Source organism: Ovis canadensis, chromosome 21 (genome assembly GCF_042477335.2).
Source record: "Ovis canadensis isolate MfBH-ARS-UI-01 breed Bighorn chromosome 21, ARS-UI_OviCan_v2, whole genome shotgun sequence".
NCBI classification, from domain to species: domain Eukaryota; kingdom Metazoa; phylum Chordata; class Mammalia; order Artiodactyla; family Bovidae; genus Ovis; species Ovis canadensis.
This window is the reverse complement of record NC_091265.1, coordinates 42,822,732-42,841,870: the sequence shown is the minus strand read 5'-3', so window position 1 is coordinate 42,841,870 and position 19,139 is coordinate 42,822,732. Positions and strand designations below refer to the sequence as shown.

At 38.4% G+C, this 19,139-nt stretch overlaps 1 protein-coding gene and 1 pseudogene across 1 annotated transcript; both read right to left on the bottom strand.

Moving 5' to 3' along the window:
• Positions 1 to 1,674: 1,674 nt before the first annotated feature.
• On the bottom strand, positions 1,675 to 2,442 carry LOC138427239 (putative olfactory receptor 10D4; annotated as a pseudogene).
• An 11,048-nt stretch (positions 2,443 to 13,490) lies between these two features.
• On the bottom strand, positions 13,491 to 16,326 carry LOC138426461 (olfactory receptor 10D1B-like). The gene has a single exon (XM_069565023.1). The coding sequence runs from the start codon at positions 16,324 to 16,326 to the stop codon at positions 15,391 to 15,393; it is 936 nt and encodes a 311-aa protein (XP_069421124.1). The 3' UTR covers positions 13,491 to 15,390.
• Positions 16,327 to 19,139: the final 2,813 nt, after the last annotated feature.

Genomic DNA, 19,139 nt, shown 5'->3' with positions numbered 1-19,139 from the left:
TCTTACTTCCTAGACTGGACACCAAGATTTCAGATGGATAGTTCTTTTCTTGGTGATTCAGACAGTATAGAATCTGCCTGCAATATAGGAGACTCGGGTTCAATCCTTAGGTCAAGAAGATCCCTTGGAGAAGAAATGGTAACCTACTTGCCTGGAGAATCCCATGGACAGAGGAGCCTGGCAGGCCACAGTCTGTGGGATTGCAGAGTTGGACGTGACTGAGTGATTAACACTACTACTACTAATGACCTCTATGACCTTCAAGCCTACGAAAACTGGCTGCAAACCATTTCTAGTACCAGGACCAAAGGTATCAGTACATTTCTAGGCATTGTTGCTATTGTTTAATCATTAAATTGTGTCTAATCTGTGCAGCCCTATGGACAGTAGCCTGCCAAATTCCTCTGTCCATGGGATTTCGGGCAAGAGTACTGAAGTGGGTTGCCATTTCCTTCTCTAGAGGATCTTCCCAACCCAGAAACTGAACCTGCATCTCCTGCTTGGCAGGTAGATTCTTTACCACTGAGCCACCTGGGAAGCCCGTTATTTTTGGCATTGTTGTTGTTCAGTCACTAAGTCATGTCGGGCTGTCTGCAATCCCATGGTCTGCAGCACACCAAGCTTCCCTATCCCTCACTGTCTCCTGGAGTTTGCTTAAACCCATGTCCATTGAGTTTGGGATGCTAGCCAACATCTTATCCCCTGTCACCCCCTTCTTCTCCTGCCCTCAATCTTTCCCAGCATCAGGGTTTCTCTTCTTTGCATCAGGTGGCCAAACTTTAGCATGGGTCATATTCAGATGAGCCTGTAGCAATAGCAGGTCTCACTGAGATGCTGTGGATTTCTCTCCAAGGTGTGCTGCCTGTGTTCCTGACACCCATCCCTTCCTTGACCATCCTTGATCAATAGTTCAGCTTGTGCACTGGTGGGACTCAGCCCACGTCAAAGTCCAGTCTTAAACCACTATCAACGTAGCCTTGAAAAAAACTGATTTCAAATTCAAGTAACCTCTGACAGAGATTAGCAAACTATAGCTTGTGGGGAATATCCTGCCTGTAGCCTATTTGTGTAAATGGAATTTCACTGGATTAAGCCTCATCTTTTTTCACTCATTCATGTTTATTCATTCATTCTATGCCTGTTTTCATGCTATCATAGCAGAATTTTGTATTTGTGACAGAGACCCTCTGGTTCCCAAAGCCTAAAATACATACTACTTGGACCTTTAGAAAAAATATTTGCTGATGCCTGGTCTCTGAGATGGGGAAAATGCCACCAGTTTGGATCAGCTAGAGTTGCTTCCCCACTTTCTTTACTGCAAAAAGACCTTTACAACTGTCATAGATACATTTTGAAAATTAATTTATATACAAATGAGGAGGGGAAAAAAATCATCTTTACCCACAAGTGACTAATGACCTCCTTCTGAAACAATCCACCCCTGAACCAGTTTCTTCAGGGCTCCCTTGACATCTTTGTTTCTCTAAGTGTAGATTGTGGGGTTCAGCATGGGGGAGATTACACTTGCAAAGATCTGCACTGGAGTGACCAGCACCTCACTCAAAGACGGCTGGGTATAGACAAGAGCACAGGGCCCGAAGAACAGAGTGACCACAGAGAGGTGGGAGACACAGGTAGACGATGCTTTGTGCCACCCCTCAGCCGCGTGCGTCTTTACCACTGCAGTGACGATGCACATGAAGAGGAAACAGATCCTGGGCCAATGTTGGTGAAGCTTACCATCTCAATGATGAGTGTGTTACTACAGGCCAATTTGACAACAGGAAAGATGTCGCAGAAGAAATAACCTATCTCATTAGACCCACAGTATGGCAATTGGAAGGTCAGTGTAGTGAGACTTGTGAAGTGGAAAGAGCTAATAGCCCAGGCGCCAGCCACCAGCAGGGCACACGCCCGATGATTCATGATGATGGCATAACGCAGCCGGTTGCAGATCGCAGCAAATCAGTCATAGGCCATCACCGTGTAGAGCAGAGACTCCGTGCAGCCTAGGCAGTGGTAAAAGAAGACCTGGGACATGCAGGCACCCAGGGAGACGACCCGGCTCTTCACCAGCAGGTTGGCCAACATATTTGGGGTGCTCACAGAAGAGAAACCAATGTCCAGCACAGAGAGGTTACAAAGAAAGAAATACATAGGAGTGTGGAGGCGGGAATCAGACACCACAGCTAGCAGGTTAAGCAGATTTCCTAGCAGAGTGCAGACGTAGAAGATTAAGAACACCACAAAGAGCACAACTTCCTGCCCCTGGGTTCGAGGGATGCCCAACAGGATGAATTCTTTAACCAAAGTGTGATTCCTTATCTCTGTAAAAGTTAGATTTTTGTCCTGGAAAGAGGGGAAGTGACAGTAAGTTAACGACCCACAGCACCAAATTCCGCAGCTTGCTACCAATAGATTCATAAAAAGAAAGATGATCATAGGTTCTATTCATGGAAGGATAATGTTTATTGTGATTGAGACATCAAGAATAGCAAATACCCCAGAAGGAGGTGCCGTCTCTGGGGTGAGGACTGAAGGCAGGCTAGTATATGGACAGACATTGTTTTATTATCAGCTAGAGAGGAGCAAGTGACAAAGATAGTAGAAACCTTGGAAACTGATGAAGGAAAAGAAAGAGAAAGGGAAGGAAAACAAAATAGAGTAGAGAAAAGAAAAGGGAAAATGAGGCATGTTTACAGTTTACAGAGAATTTTTATGACCATTTTTGAGTTAAGCCTTTATAGAGTCTCATAAGGGAAGATCTCCTGGAGAAGGTAATGGCAACCGACTCCAGTATTCTTGCCTGGGAAATCCCACTGGCAGAGGAGCCTGGTGGGCTACAGTCCATAGGGTCACAAAGAATGGAACACGACTGAGTGACTAAACAGTAACAGAGTCCTGTATATATGATAGGAATAATATTTCTATTTCATAGATGATGAAATTATGATTCAGAGAGATTAAGTAACTTGTTGAATTTCTCATATATAACTCATGGAAGATCCAGAATTAGACTCCAAGGATTCCAAAACCATTATACTATAATTGGAAAAGGAGAAAAATAATTATGGAAATGCAGATAAGAGAAAATATTATTGTATTTTTTAAACTGAGAGGACAAGACAATGTGGCTCGGTCATTCATTTTTTTTTATTTGGATTTCTCCATAAACACCCTTGCCAAGTTGTCACTGAGTCCCTCCTTTGCAATTTTTGTTTCACTATACTCTTCCTGTTTATTATTGTTAAACATTCCAGACAGTTATACAATGAGAGCTGTTACCCTGCATTCCTTATTCTATTTCTGTCAGTGCACTTTTACATTTCATGAACTTTCAAAGCAACTTTGAGAACACTGTGATCTGAAATTGAATTATTCATATGTGAAGCTAAAAAGACTTTTTCACACTGGTTTCTGTTATTTAGTGCTGAAACCATTTTTTAAGTCTGTTTTTATGAAAACCCAGGTTCCTACATATATAGTTTATAGGTGTCCAGTTTCATAGTTTTAGTATTCACCCATCACCCAAGCCTATCAAAGCATCTTTGTGTATTTGGACTGTCATAAAAAATACGCAATACACTGTATTCTTTCCAGCATGCCCTTTCTTTAATCATGAGGTGTTGTAGTGTCCACATTTTCATCTACATCCATATGGAAGATATTGGTAAAAGAAACTGCCTAAAATGGCAATGTTTTTCTTTACTAAAATATTTGGATATATTATGTATCCTATTTCTGATCTAAGTAGGGGAGAGATATGGATTAACTTTTATAATTCTTTTGATTTAACTAAATTGAGGATTCTAATAAGCATTGCATAAATGTACATACAAAAAAATTTCAAAAACTATGGATAAAGTAAATCACTGAAAATAAAAAATATTTCATAACATTCTGGAGAGGTTTTTTTGTATTCTCTAAAAGAGATTCAGAAATAACAAATGTCATGAACTATCTGAAATAGGATATTTTCTGCTCCTGAAGCAACCATATGAAATCAGATGAACTTAATTTAACATCCTAAACATTTTTTTTTAATATGCAAAGGGAAAGCAACTTTTAAGTGTAAAATCAAGACTAACATGTGTGATGAATCAGAAATGAATCTGAAAAACAGATTATTAACTTTGAAATCATACCCACATCCTTCAGCTTTTTTTCTTCATTGCCTCAGGGAATAATAAGATATATAAAATTTTTATGATAAAATAAATCATAAAAGTTTAGACCATGCCTTTTTTAGATAACATGTTTTGATTTTATTTTCATTGAAGTTTTGAATAAAAAGAATATGTTCTATTGATTCTATTGATCCAAGAGGAGAAAGGGGTAAGTTTTCATATCAGAGAAGAGAAATTATAACACACAATAAAACAAAATTAGCAAAAGTTTAGACATTGAAAAAAACCTCATTCCTATAATGCTAAATTATTCTCTTAATTCAACATGGTGGATGGTAGTGCTAGTCAGTGAAATATGGAACTAAGTGAATTATAGAATGAAAATCTATTTTTAAGGTAAATAATAGAATTGTTCCTCTATCTATTGACTTTAAGGAACATATGGACCAAGCAATTGATGATGTCCAAAGTGGAGCTGAATGCATGACTCTGAAACCAAAGAGAAGTTCAGGGCTAAAGATGTAACCAAAAAATGGAAGATTGCTCCTTGTATTTATGAAAATATAGATGAGTACAAAATGGAGAACACAGAGAGGAACTGGGAGCACTTGAGAAGTCTAGGGAATTAGGGGTCCTGTCCTTATTCCTTCCCCTCACCACTCCTCACATTATTATCTGGTTCCAATGCACTATGGAAAATCAGTAAATTAAATAAAATAATACCTAATAATCAGCCCTTTATATACATTAACATATTTAATCCTCTTAACAACCATCTGTAGTAGTTGTATTACTATTCCCCACTTACAGAAGAGTAAATGGAATAATAATTTGCCACATTACTTACAATTGAAAATGAAAGTCTCAGAAGAGTAAACTGCATAATAGAAGATTAAATAAATTGCCACATTATGTATGATTACCAGATAGTAAATTCTGACACTCTCTCTCCCCGCCAAAACAGAGATCTGGTGAGCTGTTTGCTAAGCATGAGTCACCTGATTACAGTTGGTCTATAATTATTTCTGAGTTTTTAAAAGTCTCAGTCCAGGTTTCGTGTTGGTGAAAGAGAAGCCTCATACCATTGTAAGGCTGTAAAGTGAGTCAGACAATAAAATGGATAGAAAAAGGACTATCAGGCTGAATGTTTACTCTGTGTATAATAGCATTGAAGTGAATACCAGGAAATGACATACCAAACAATGTTAATCATTTGAATGACTCTCCAGGGACAAGAACACTGTAAATATATTAAAGTGGTTATTTTTAATTTCTTCTCTTAAAATTCATGAGAACAGTTAGGCTAGGGAACAATTTAACAATCCAGGAGCCCAAATCTTAATGTTCTAATGAATGATTCTATGGCACAATTCCTTAACTGTAAACATATCTTTATTATCATCATACAAAGGAGAGCCAGAGAGCAGACATATATCATAACTAACGCAGAGTAAATCCTACATGGCTAAATATGGAAGGAGACAAAAAGACGAACTCAGTTTGTGTCTCGAATTGTATTTGAAAAAATAAAGGTCAAGAGAGGACAGAAATGCCCAATGTCTTAGATTCAGGATTAGAATTTAGATCCAGGGTATGTTGTGGTTGATCTGAATCAGTTCTATTTAATCCTTTGACATCATATTCAGCATGTCATGTAGGGCGGATGGGGAGGGAGATACACGCAGACATACACACACAGACACATATTTTTTCTGGGAAAATGTCCATAAGTATTCTTGGGTTCTTAAAAGGGGTCACAGCCATCAAAATGATGAGGAATCACTACTTAGACTAAACTAGGAAAATGACACGTAGGTTAAGAACTAAGGTGAAACAAATATATTTGTGTTTATATTCCATGACAAAAGAGTTAAAATGTCTTAGCGTCTACTTAAAGGAAATGGGGAAAAAATAGAACAAGGAAGTTACATAGCAGAAAGGGCAGAGAGGAGTGAGAAAGTGATAGGAAAAGATACAGGGAAAAAGAAAGGAAACTATATGTTATAATAAACATGTAGGCTTATACTGTCATAAAAACAGTGTTGTGGTCCAAGTCAGTACAGTTTTACACTTCTCTGTTCTCCTGGTGCCTCTTATGGATGCTTTTATGGTCACCTTGTCAAGAAAGGACTACAAACTGGCTTGATCCTGGGGTCTTTAGGTTTGTGGTGTTGCTATGTTTCTGTCCTTAAGCTGGTCAGGGTCTGTGCAAATCTAGAGCTCATTGAGTCATTGATCCTTCCTCTAGGCTCTAAAGCCTCCCTCAAGAGTGGGTATCAGAGGCTTAAATAGAACTGGCATCTCTAAGGGACCAGATTCCATGAAATCTGTTTTAAGTCCCTAAGGCTTACAGATAACATCATTTTCTCACTAATTAGTTTAAGGACTCTAATACTTTTTTGTTTTTTTGACATAGCCAGTTGGTCTCTGTATTGAAGATGATGAAACTTTTGCCAAGGACCATTCTGGAAGAGCTACCAGGTACGCTAGAAAACATTCAACTTATTATCTATGAAAAGTAGAGACCTGATGCTACATTAATATTTTCATTCCTGACATTTAATGTCTCAATGGTTGGTTCTTCCTCAGAACAATTATAGGGCTCATGATTGCTGCATGGTACTTAAAGTGTAAGATTTTTAATCATAACATCTGGGTTTACATCCTGACCACACAATGACTGGTGTGTGAGAATGAACAAGTTACTCAAATTGTCTGATGATCACCAAATTTCTTTATCTGTAAACCTGAGATGATAATACCTTTCACATTATAGTTTTATGAATTTCACATGAGATAATGTATGTGCAAATTTGGTTTTGAATTGTAAATCTTTCTGTAAATATTAAGAAGTAGCACTATTTTAATTACTTTCACTTAATTAGTATGATTTAAAGTGGCTGGAATAATGCGTTAAAAGAACCTAGACTATTGACTTTTTAATAACAAATTTCTTGAGATATAATTCACACATCATAAGACCCATCATTTTAAAGTATACAGTTTAGTGATTTCACAGTTTTGCCACCAACACCACAATCCAATTTTAGAACATTTCTATCACTTTAGAAAGATCCCTCGTGCCTACTTGCAGGCATTACTTCTTCCCATCCCTCACTCTAGGACACCATAATGTGCTTTTCTGTTATTATGGACTTGTCTTTTGTGCACAGTTCATGTAAATACAATCATACACCATGTAGCCTTTTGCATCTGCCTTCTTTCATTCGGCATAATGTTTTCAAGGTTCATCTACTTCATAGCATCTACCAGCACTTCATTCCTTTTATAGCCAAATAATTGTGCACAGTGTAGATATTGTACGTTTTTTACTCATTCATTACTTTATGGGAATATGGGTTGTTTCTGAGGTTATTAAGGTTACTGCCTCAGGAATGTAGATAACCTCAGATATGCAAATGACACCACCCTTATGGCACCTTTATGGCAGAAAGCAAACAAGAACTAAAGAGGCTCTTGATGAAAGTGAAAGAGAAAAGTGAAAAAATTGGCTTAAAACTCAACTTTCAGAAAACTAAGATCATGGTATCTGATCCGGGCAAATAGATGGGGAAACAATGGAAACAGTGAGAGACCTTATTTTGGGGGGCTCCAAAATCACTGCTGATGGTGACTGCACCCATGAAATTAAAAAGCACTTGCTCATTGGAAGAAAAGCTATGACCAAACTAGACAGCATATTAAAAAGCAGAGACATTACTTTGCCAACAAAAGTCCATCTAGTCAAAGCTATGGTTTTCCCAGTAGTTGTGTATGGATGTGAGAGTTGGATTATCAAGAAAGCTGACTGCTGAAGAATTGATACTTTTGAACTTGGTGTTGAAGATTCTTGAGAGTCCCTTGGACTGCAAGGAGATCCAACAAGTCAATCCTAAAGAAAATCAATCCTGAATATTCATTGGAAAGACTGATGTTGAAACTGAAGCTCCAATAATTTGGCCACCTGATGCAAAGAACTGACTCATTGGAAAAGACCCTGGAAAAGATTGAAGGCGGGAGAAGGGAACAACAGAGGATAAGATGGTTGGATGACATCACTGACTCGATGGACATGAGTTTGTGTAAGCTCCGGGAGTTGGTGGTGGACAGGGAAGCCTGGCGTGCTCCAGTCCATGTGGTTGCAAAGAGTTGGACACAACTAAGCAACTGAACTGAAACTGAACTGAACTGGGTTATTCCTACTTTAGATTATTGTTAATAGTGCTCTTATGAAAATTTATATATGTTTCTGTTTGACTATATATTTCCAAATCTCTTGTGTATATGCCCAGAGGTGAAATGCTGAATCTAGATTGTTGGTACTTCAACTTGAATTATATACAAACAGAAAAAAATATTCTTGTTGACTGTACATTTTCTTAAGTATTGTCATCTCTAATTTGAAACTAGATGTGAATGGTTGCTTTCAATCTTTATATAGAAATAAGCAAAATAAATGCAAAAAAATACTATAAAACCTAATAAAATCCTAAATGCACTGATTTGATCTAAATGATTATGTTGTTTTATGTAAAATTAAATAATTGATACTGAATTTAATCAAAGAAATATATTTATATTTGTGAGTTTTATGCTTCATTTGTCAACTTGATTTCATTTTTATATTTTTTTCTTAACTTTTTATTTCATATTGCTGTATAGCCTGTTAACAATGTTATGCTATTTTCAGGAGAACTACAAAGGGACTCAGCCATACATATACATGTATCCATTCTCTTCCAAGCCCCTCTTCCATCCAGGCTGCCACATAGCATTGAGCAGAGTTCCCCATGCTATATGGCAGGTCTGTATTAGTTATCATTTTAAATTTAGCAGTGTGTACCTTTCCATCCTAAACTATTCAAGGTATATTCAATCATCCTTTGAATTATCCTTCTTACCCTTGCTGTAATCTTACTTCTTTTAAAAATGAGATTTTAACTTATCAATATATTATTTTTACCAGCTAATTAATTAAATTTTAAAGGGATTATAGCAATTATATTTTAGGGGAAATCTAAAGGAGTCTCCAGTTTATGATGAGGGGAGTCTCCCCCGGATGATGATGTTGGAGGTCAATGTTAGATAACAATGTTGTTGGGTGACCATGGTAGGAATGAGTTACTTCCAGCAGATGTTGGGGCAGAGAGAGTTGACCAAACACCATCACAGGTCACAGTACATATCAAAGGAGGCCACAGGAAGGTGTATCAAAGTGGAAAAATGGACACCACTCTTTACCAACCTTGTAGTTGCAGAGCTCAGAATCAACCCTGGGGAAATGAAGGATGAGGATAAAAGTTCAAAATTGACTAAGTTTGTAACTTGAATGTAACAATTTTGTAACTTGAATATAATAAGTGTAACTTGAATCTCATGGACTTCAGTGTAACTAGGATACTTTTCCTACCAACCATTTGACAGAAATGGAGGTGCAAGATAAAAATAAGCGAGGTATGAGAAAATAAAGGGAGCTGCATTTTGTGCATCTGGGTTTGTCCCATAGGAACAACAGTTGCCCACTATATCTTCTTTGTATGTCTGCATGAGTGCTCAGTTGTGTCTGACTCTGCAACCCGATGGACTGTAGCCTCCCAGGCTACTCTGTCCATGGCATTTCCCAGGTAATAATACTGGAGTTGGTTGCCCTTTCCTCCTCCAGAGGATCTTCCTGAGCCAAGGATCGAACGTGTGCCTCTTGGGTCTCCTCCATTGACAGGTTGGTTCTTTACCACTGAGCCACCTAAGAAACCCACTTACATGTTTGAAATGACCTTAAATCGTGACACTCCAAGAGATACATAGTGATGTAAGTTATATACTTGTATATGGATGTGGTTGGGGACCTGATATTATGATGGCTAGGAACAGAATTACAGGTGGAAGATAATAGGGCTAATTATGTTCAATGGACTTTAAAAATTATTCAGCCAGTGCAATTTTACTTGCAACATTTTCTCTGACATTCAAGCTTACATCTCATTTCAAAGGGCTCAGCAAACCAGCTTTGGTCAGTCACTGACTTACAGGATCCTCTGGAAGGTTTCCATGGAAACCAAATGCAGAGCAGAAGGAGAGCATGGATAACCTAACAATTAATTTCAAGCCTGCTGTTTCTCTTTTTCCTGACCATATAGCCAATGCTTTTGCCAAGTGAATATAAATAATACCATGCTACAAACATTTAAAATACTATAAAATACTATATTAACAGTGTCCAATAAAAATAGAACATATTACTATATGAAAGTGAAGTGAAAGTGAAGTCGTTCAGTCGTGTCCAACTCTTTGCGACCCCACGGACTGTAGCCTATCAGGCTCCTCTGTCCATGGGATCTTCCAGGCAAGAGTGCTGGAGTGGATTGCCATTTCCTTCTCCAGGGGATCTTCCCAACTCAGGAATCGAACCCTGGTCTCCCGCATTGCAGGCAGACGCTTTACCGTCTGAGCCACCAGGGAAGCCCCATATATATATATATATATATATATATATATATATATATATATATATATATACAAATGAATTATACATATATGTATAGTATACATTGTATGTGCATACCATATTATATATAATAATAGCTGCTATATTATAAACATATAACATAATATTAAGGATCATATATTACTGATTTTTTTTTTGGCTAAAAAAAAAAAAAAACTAATGACTTTTCTATATCTCTTGACATTTCTATGCCTTAACCACTCCTAGATTTTCCTCTTATGGCCATCCCCATTCTCAAATTTTTAAATCCTACCCCAGCCAGCAATACACATTTCATATGTGATCTTCTCTTTTATGCTCACCCTGGTATTCCCAGACCAAATAAACATCTCTCATTTGAACCCACTTCATATTTTAATTACATTTTTTGACAGATAATACTTAATTTGTTTCATAATTAATTACATAAAGACCTCTGCCCAAATCAGATTTTCTTTCTCTGTAGCGTCTAGTTAAGTGACTTAACAGTGACTCAATGAATGTTTGCTAAATTAATACATCAGTTATTTAAAATAAGAGGAAATCAACTTAGACTTCAGATCCCTTGGAGAGCAGAACTCCCAGTTTTGTGCCCTCATTTCTGAGCACTCAGTAAGATACACAGACCTCTTTCCTCTTTTCTAGGAGAGGTATTTATATGAGGGATCTCTGAGGTCCCTTCTCCCTCAACAGTTCTATTTGATAATCATGATCTAAAAATAAGGTCTAACTATGTCGCATTTAGACTATCTTTTCATGTGGACCCTAGTCTAAATTTCTCTCTTTAGTTCTGCTCATCATTTGCTTCCCAGTAGATAGACTTACCTCTATAAATAATGAACTGGCCAGAGAGTTGAGGACCAGGCTACGTAAAGGCATCACTTACTAAAGTATATCCAATTCAGTATTAAAAATAGTGATAGACTTTCAGCTGTGCTCAGACCCTGTGCTGAACCACTGCATGGGACACAAAGATGGGCTTAGTGGTACAAGATATATGAGACATACAGTACCTATTCTCAGAGAATTCACCAGCTACGAAGTGGAGAAGACAAGTATAAAGATAACTATAAAAGCTATGGAGGAAGATTCAGGAGGAAGGGGACACATGTATGCCTATGGCTGATTCATGTCACTCTATGGCAAAAACCATCACAATATTGTAAAGTAATTATCCCCCAATTAAAATAAATAAATAAATTTTTAAAACTTATTCTAAGCAGACAAACTCAGTATAAGATTTAGATCCTAAATTAACTACCAATCCATTCTTTTAAGTGAAGCGGCATTGAAGAACAGAGTCCCTAACTTTTTTCTCACTTGTTCCATGTTATTTTATGTATGTTGTTTGGGCTCTCTGGATTCAGTTGCCTCATTATATATAAAATGAAATCATTGTTTTATATGATCTTTAAGGTCTCATAAATTTCTATCTTCCTATGTCTTACAGGCCTTAAGAATGTAGCTCTTTGTTTTCATAGAAGTGGTTTGTTTATTGGCATCCCTAAAGGCCTTTTATATTCACTTTAAAAATAATGAATTTCATTCTGTTGGATTATTATCAGAATTATTATCAGTTCCATTGATTATATCATGTGTGTGTGTGCATAAGTTTTGTGTGTGTGTGTATTTAAGGAAATTAAATATTCCTTAGCTCTCTCAAAATAACTAAGAATGTAAAATACTTATAAATTTTGGGTATCAAAACTGCAAAAAAAAAAAAAACCACTGCAGGCAATAACATGAGATACAAATTTGCACAGCACCTACTGATGGAAAGAATTAGCAAGTATCAGATTAATTTAAGCCATGAGAACTGTCAAGGCTGATAAACTGAACCTTCTGCATTCCGTCTTAAAATTCATTCTGAGTGTCATATTGCTCGCCCTGGCCCTGCTGTTTGGTCTAACTGCCTTGCTTTAATTCTGCTTTTTATTAGGTGCTGGGCAAAGCCAGCTCTGAGCCTGGAATGTGATTGAAAGATTCCAATGGTGCTTCTTTAAGATAAGATTCCATGCTCAGAATATGTAGCCATTTGAACTCTGAATTATTTTAATTGCTTTGTCTAGACCATTTAATTGCATCATAACTGGCAAGTGACATTTTTATCACTAACTCTCACAAAAAGCTAATATCATAGAATCTCTCTATTTTAATGCGATAATTTAGGAAGAAATCAGTCTCACCTTAGAAATGCTAGAAAAACTGAGGTGAATGAAATTTTGCTTGAGTGTGTGTGTGGAAAGTAGGCTGTATGGTGTGTGTGTGTGTGTGTGTGTGTGCACGCATATACACATGTATGTTACACTCACACTTAGTTCTTCCCTGGAATACTAATTGCAGAGAAAACCCAGACCATAAAACTAACAAGCCTTCTTGTACTTCCAGTATCAATTCCCAGTCTTAATCCACTTGGCCCTGATATGCAGCTCTGAAGTGAGAGCTAGAAATAAGAAGGCAAAAATAAAATCCAAAGTCATAATGAGCAGGAGAAGCATCTCATAAGAGTGAGTACCTTTGAGATTAATTAACTAGAGAATTATCTTCACAATGATTCCCTTAGAGAAATCTTACGGCTTGGTGTAAGTGGTAAGAAAAGTTTTTTAAATGTGTTTCTTTTCTGGAACTTTCCATTACCTCCTTTGGGAAACAAAGACCGTTTCTGAGTCTCAAACAGTGATGTTGATAGGAATGAACATAGAGAGTGCATGCTGTTAGCACCACAAATCATACGTTGGCTATGGGAGGCATTAGAACAGATCTGGGCTTGGAAGTCTCAGTTTTATAGGACTATGGGGACAAAATACTGAACCACAAATTGGGTGGCATGAACAACAGACATTTATTTTCTCACAGTGCTGGAGTCTAGGAGTCTATGATCAAGGAGACAGAAGGGTTGGTTTCCTCTGGGAAGACAAGGGACCCATTTCAGGCTCTGTCCTTGATGACTTGCCGACGGCCACCCTCTTGCTCATCCTCATGCCGGCATTCTTCTGACTGTATCCCTGGTGTCTCTTTGTGTCTGCAGATTACCGTTCTTATAAGGACATCAGTCATGTTGAATTGGGGTCCACCCTAAGAGCCTCATTTTAATTTAATTATTGCTTTAAAAGTCCTATCTCCAAATTACAGCCACATTCTAAGGTATGGGGTCTGGCAGGGGGCAGTTAAGACTCCAACATGTGAATCTGGGGGGAGAACACAATTCAGTCTATAATAGAGTAAGACAAACATAGGGCTGGATGGCAGCCAAGGTGCACATGACATGTACGGCTTTGAACAAGTTTCCCAGGCTCAACCTCATGTTTCTAAACTGTAAAATACAAAAATACAGTAACAACAAGTATTTAGCTCATAGGGTCATTGAGTGAGTGAAAATCGCTCAGTCGTGTCTGACTTTTTGCGACCCCATGGACTATAGAGTCCATGGAATTCTCTAGGCCAGAGTACTAGAGTGGGTAGCTTTTACCTTCTCCAGGGGATCTTCCCAACCCAGGGATCAAACCCGGTCTCCCACATTGTAAGTGGATTCTTTACCAACCGAGCCACTAGGGAAGCCCAAGAATACTGGAGTGGGTAGCCTATCCCTTTTCCAGGGGATCTTCCCGACCCAGGAACTGAACCAGGGTCTCCTGCATTGCAGGCGGATAGGATCATTATGAGAATAAAATGATATAAGAATGCAAATAAACTAGTATAGTGCTTAGTACATGATAAATGCTCTATTTATCACATTTATCAAATTTGCCACATTTATCACATTTACTTGGTCTCTCCATTCCTGGTGGTAGCTTCAGTTTATCTTTTTCTGTCTACAGTTGTAATTTAACTATTGTATGTCTGTTTTCTCCAGCAGGCTATGACATCATTCAGGTAAGATCATCTGTGTCTTCTTTATCTTTGCCTTGCCCACTCCTAGCAAAGTTATCTGTCAAATGATATCTGAACGAGTGAAAATGAAAAGGAATTGGAATCCATCTTTTATTATTACAAATTGTGCTAGGTTGACCCTCTGAGCTGTTACAACCAGGAAACTGAGGAATGGGAAGAGATCATGTAGACTCAGAGAGGCTTAGAAGCGTTTGTGTATGCATGTGTCTCTCTTTTTTTTCAACAGCTCCTAGACCAATAAAATGAAGGCTTATTCAATGAAGACACTGGAGGAATCAAACACTGCAGCCAAGACGAAGAAGCACCAGGGCAAAGGGGGAAAGAAGAGGAGGAGGGGCTGCAAGAGGATGAAGGAAACAGATTTTGAGAAGCTGAAGAAGCAAAAGGTGATCTCCCTCTTTCCCTTATCAGCAGCATGATAACACACACATCCCAGCGTCAGAAAGCCAGCCCTCGAGTCTTCTTTCTGCCATTCACTCCTTATGTGTCCTTGCATACATGCATGTGCGCCAAGTCACTTCAGTTTGTCCAACTCTTTATGACCCCATGGACTGTAACCCACCAGACTCCTCTGTCCATGGGATTCTCCAGGCAAGTATGCTTGAGTGGGTTGCTGTGCCCTCCTTTAGGGGATCTTCCTGACCTAAGGATTGAACTCCCATCTCTTATATCCCCTGTGTTGACTGGCAGGTTCTTTACCACTACTGCCACCTGGAAGCCCTATGTGTCCTTAACAAGCCATTTTATCTCTTCCAGTCTTAGTCCTCACATCGCAAAATGGATGTAATCATAATAGTATCTGCCCTTTCAAAGATGTTTGTGAATATTACCGTATAGTAATATTCCATAAACTACAAAGTGCAGTTGAAGTAGTAGCTACTGATGTCTCTACCTCTGCTCAGGAAGGAAGTCCAGCTGATATAGGACCTTCCTCAGAGATGACTTCACCTCCTTATTCCTGAGGCTGTAGATCAGTGGGTTGAGCATGGGGGTGACGAGGTTATTCAGGATCTGAACAGTTGCATCCATCCAGGGGCTTGGGGTTGGCCGTAGGTAGATGAGGACCACAGGCATGTAGAAAAGCAGGATGGCAGTGAGGTGGGCGCTGCAGGTGGAGAAGGCATGCTTTCGGCCGTCTGCAGAGCGGATCTGCAAGATGGAGCAGACGATGCGGCTGTAGGAGGTGAGGATGAGAAGGAAGCAGCTGAGGGGCATGAGACCCACACTGATTAATCCCACCATCTCTAGGGCCGAGGTGTCTGCACAAGCCAGCTTTAGCATCACTGGGATATCGCAGAAGTAATAGTCCACCTCACTGGGGCCACAGTAGGGCAACTGGAAGGTGAGTGTAGTTAGAAAGGTGGCCTGAATACAGCCAAAAAACGAGGTGCCCATGGCCAGGATGGCACACGCTCTGTGACTCATGATGATTGTGTAGCGCAGAGGGTAACATATGGCAACAAAGCGGTCATAGGCCATTACCGTGTACAGGAAACACTCGGTACAACCCAGGAAGTGGTAGAAAAAGAGCTGGGACACGCAGCCTGAGTAGGAGATGGCTCTGCTGTTCCCTGCAAGGTAGAAGAGCATCTTGGGGGAACTCACAGAGGGAAAAAACATGTCACACACAGACAGTTTACACAGGAAGAAGTACATGGGAGTGTGCAGCCGAGTGGAGGAGACAATTGCCAGTAGGATGAGCAGGTTCCCCATTAGGGTGAAGATGTAGAAGGACAGAAACAGGACAAAGAGCATGGTCTCCAGGTCCTCTGTGTGCGGGATGCCCAGCAGAATAAACTCAGTCACCGCCGAGGCGTTCCTCATAGCTGTGATAAAGTCAAACCTTAAAAAGGGATCAGGAACACTGAAGTCTGAACACCAATATCAAATTATTAAGCTTTTTGATGATGAGCACATTGGCTGTGTTTTTAACAAGCAACAACCCGCCTTCCTATGAATGGCAGGTTAAAAATATCATGTATTAAATATATCATATCTTAAAGTATCATATATTAAAAATATCATGTATTAAGAAAAGGCTATTTTACAACCAGTCTATCAATCTCTTGGAAGGAATGTCTTGAGAGGCTGATTCTTGTTTATAACAAGACCAGAAGTTCTGAGATATATTCAAATCATTTTCAGGTCAAGTTAGAAACCACTTTACAGTTGTTTAATTCATGGATTCACTCTTTTCAGGCACATTTATATTTTGAAATCTCACAATATCTTTGAGAGGCAAACTCCCACTATGCATTACCCTCTGAAAAATAATTAGGAAAAAATTGTGTTAGGAATCAGAACATTTAATTTTAATTCTGGCTTTGCCACTTATTAGATATAGTAGTTCAAACAATTTATACAATATCTTCCATAGACATAGTTTTGTCATAAGCAATTTACAAATTCAATGCAATCCATATCAAGCTACCAGCCACATTTTTCACAGAACTAGAACAAATAATTTCAAGATTTGTATGGAAATACAAAAAACCTCGAATAGCCAAAGCAATCTTGAGAAAGAAGAATGGAACTGGAGGAATCAACTTGCCTGACTTCAGGCTCTACTACAAAGCCACAGTCATCAAGACAGTATGGTACTGGCACAAAGACAGACATATAGATCAAGGGAACAAAATAGAAAGCCCAGAGATAAATCCACACACATATGGACACCTTATCTTTGACAAAGGAGGCAAGAATATACAATGGAGTAAAGACAATCTCTTTAACAAGTGGTGCTGGGAAAACTGGTCAACCACTTGTAAAAGAATGAAACTAGATCACTTTCTAACACCACACACAAAAATAAACTCAAAATGGATTAAAGATCTAAATGTAAGATCAGAAACTATAAAACTCCTAGAGGAGAACATAGGCAAAACACTCTCAGACATAAATCACAGCAGGATCCTCTATGATCCACCTCCCAGAATTCTGGAAATAAAAGCAAAAATAAACAAATGGGATCTAGTTAAAATTAAAAGCTTCTGCACAACAAAGGAAAATATAAGCAAGGTGAAAAGACAGCCTTCTGAATGGGAGAAAATAATAGCAAATGAAGCAACTGACAAACAACTAATCTCAAAAACATACAAGCAACTTCTGCAGCTCAATTCCAGAAAAATAAATGACCCAATCAAAAAATGGGCCAAAGAACTAAATAGACATTTCTCCAAAGAAGACATACGGATGGCTAACAAACACATGAAAAGATGCTCAACATCACTCATTATTAGAGAAATGCAAATCAAAACCACAATGAGGTACCACTTCACACCAGTCAGAATGGCTGCGATCCAAAAATCTGCAAGCAATAAATGCTGGAGAGGGTGTGGAGAAAAGGGAACCCTCCTACACTGTTGGTGGGAATGCAAACTAGTACAGCCACTATGGAGAACAGTGTGGAGATTCCTCAAAAAATTGCAAATAGAACTACCTTATGACCCAGCAATCCCACTTCTGGGCATACACACCGAGGAAACCAGAACTGAAAGAGACACATGGACCCCAATGTTCATCACAGCACTGTTTATAATAGCCAGGACATGGAAACAACCTAGATGTCCATCAACAGATGAATGGATAAGAAAGCTGTGGTACATATACACAATGGAGTATTACTCAGCCATTAAAAAGAATACATTTGAATCAGTTCTGATGAGATGGATGAAATTGGAGCCAATTATGCAGAGTGAAGTAAGCCAGAAAGAAAAACACCAATACAGTATACTAACACATATATATGGAATTCAGGAAGATGGCAATGACGACCCTGTATGCAAGACAGGAAAAAAGACACAGATGTGTATAACGGACTTTTGGACTCAGAGGGAGAAGGAGAGGGTGGGATAATTTGGGAGAATGGCATTCTAACATGTATACTATCATGTAAGAATTGAATCGCCAGTCTATGTCTGACGCAGGGTGCAGCATGCTTGGGGCTGGTGCATGGGGATGACCCAGAGAGATGTTGTGGGGAGGGAGGTGGGAGGGGGGTTCATGTTTGGGAACACATGTAAGAATTAAAGATTTTAAAATTTTAAAAATAAAAAACTAAAATAAATAAATAAATTAATTAATTAAAAAAAAATAAAGCTGAAAAACATCCCAGTGTAAAAAAAAAAAATGAAACTAATAATTGCCTTAGCAAAAACATCAACAACAAAGATACTCTGGTGTTATAGTAAAGTTAATGCAATTTCTATGAAAGTATCTGCGGAAAACATAAATCCTAATGAAAAGTGTATTTTTATGTTTCTTAAATATATGTTTAAATACCTTTCTTCAATGTTGGCATTATAAAATTATTTGCAAATACATGTTTTATGAAATAATATTATTAAATAGACTTACATCACATCCTCTTCAGGTTACATCCTTCCAGACTTGGGAGGTACAATGTCCCCAACTCTATCAAGAGATGCTGCTCTGGTTCTTCTAGTCCTTTTAACATTTTCTGAGTGGACTTAGAAATATTAAGTCCTAAGGTGACTTTGGAATGTTAAATAAAAGAAAGAATAGCAGCAAGTAGAGTACCAAATACTACAATAACATATGATTCTATAATACTGTTTGATTTTTAAAGTCCATTTCAGGAAAAAGAAGCCTCAAGGACCAGGAAGGTTCCTTTATGT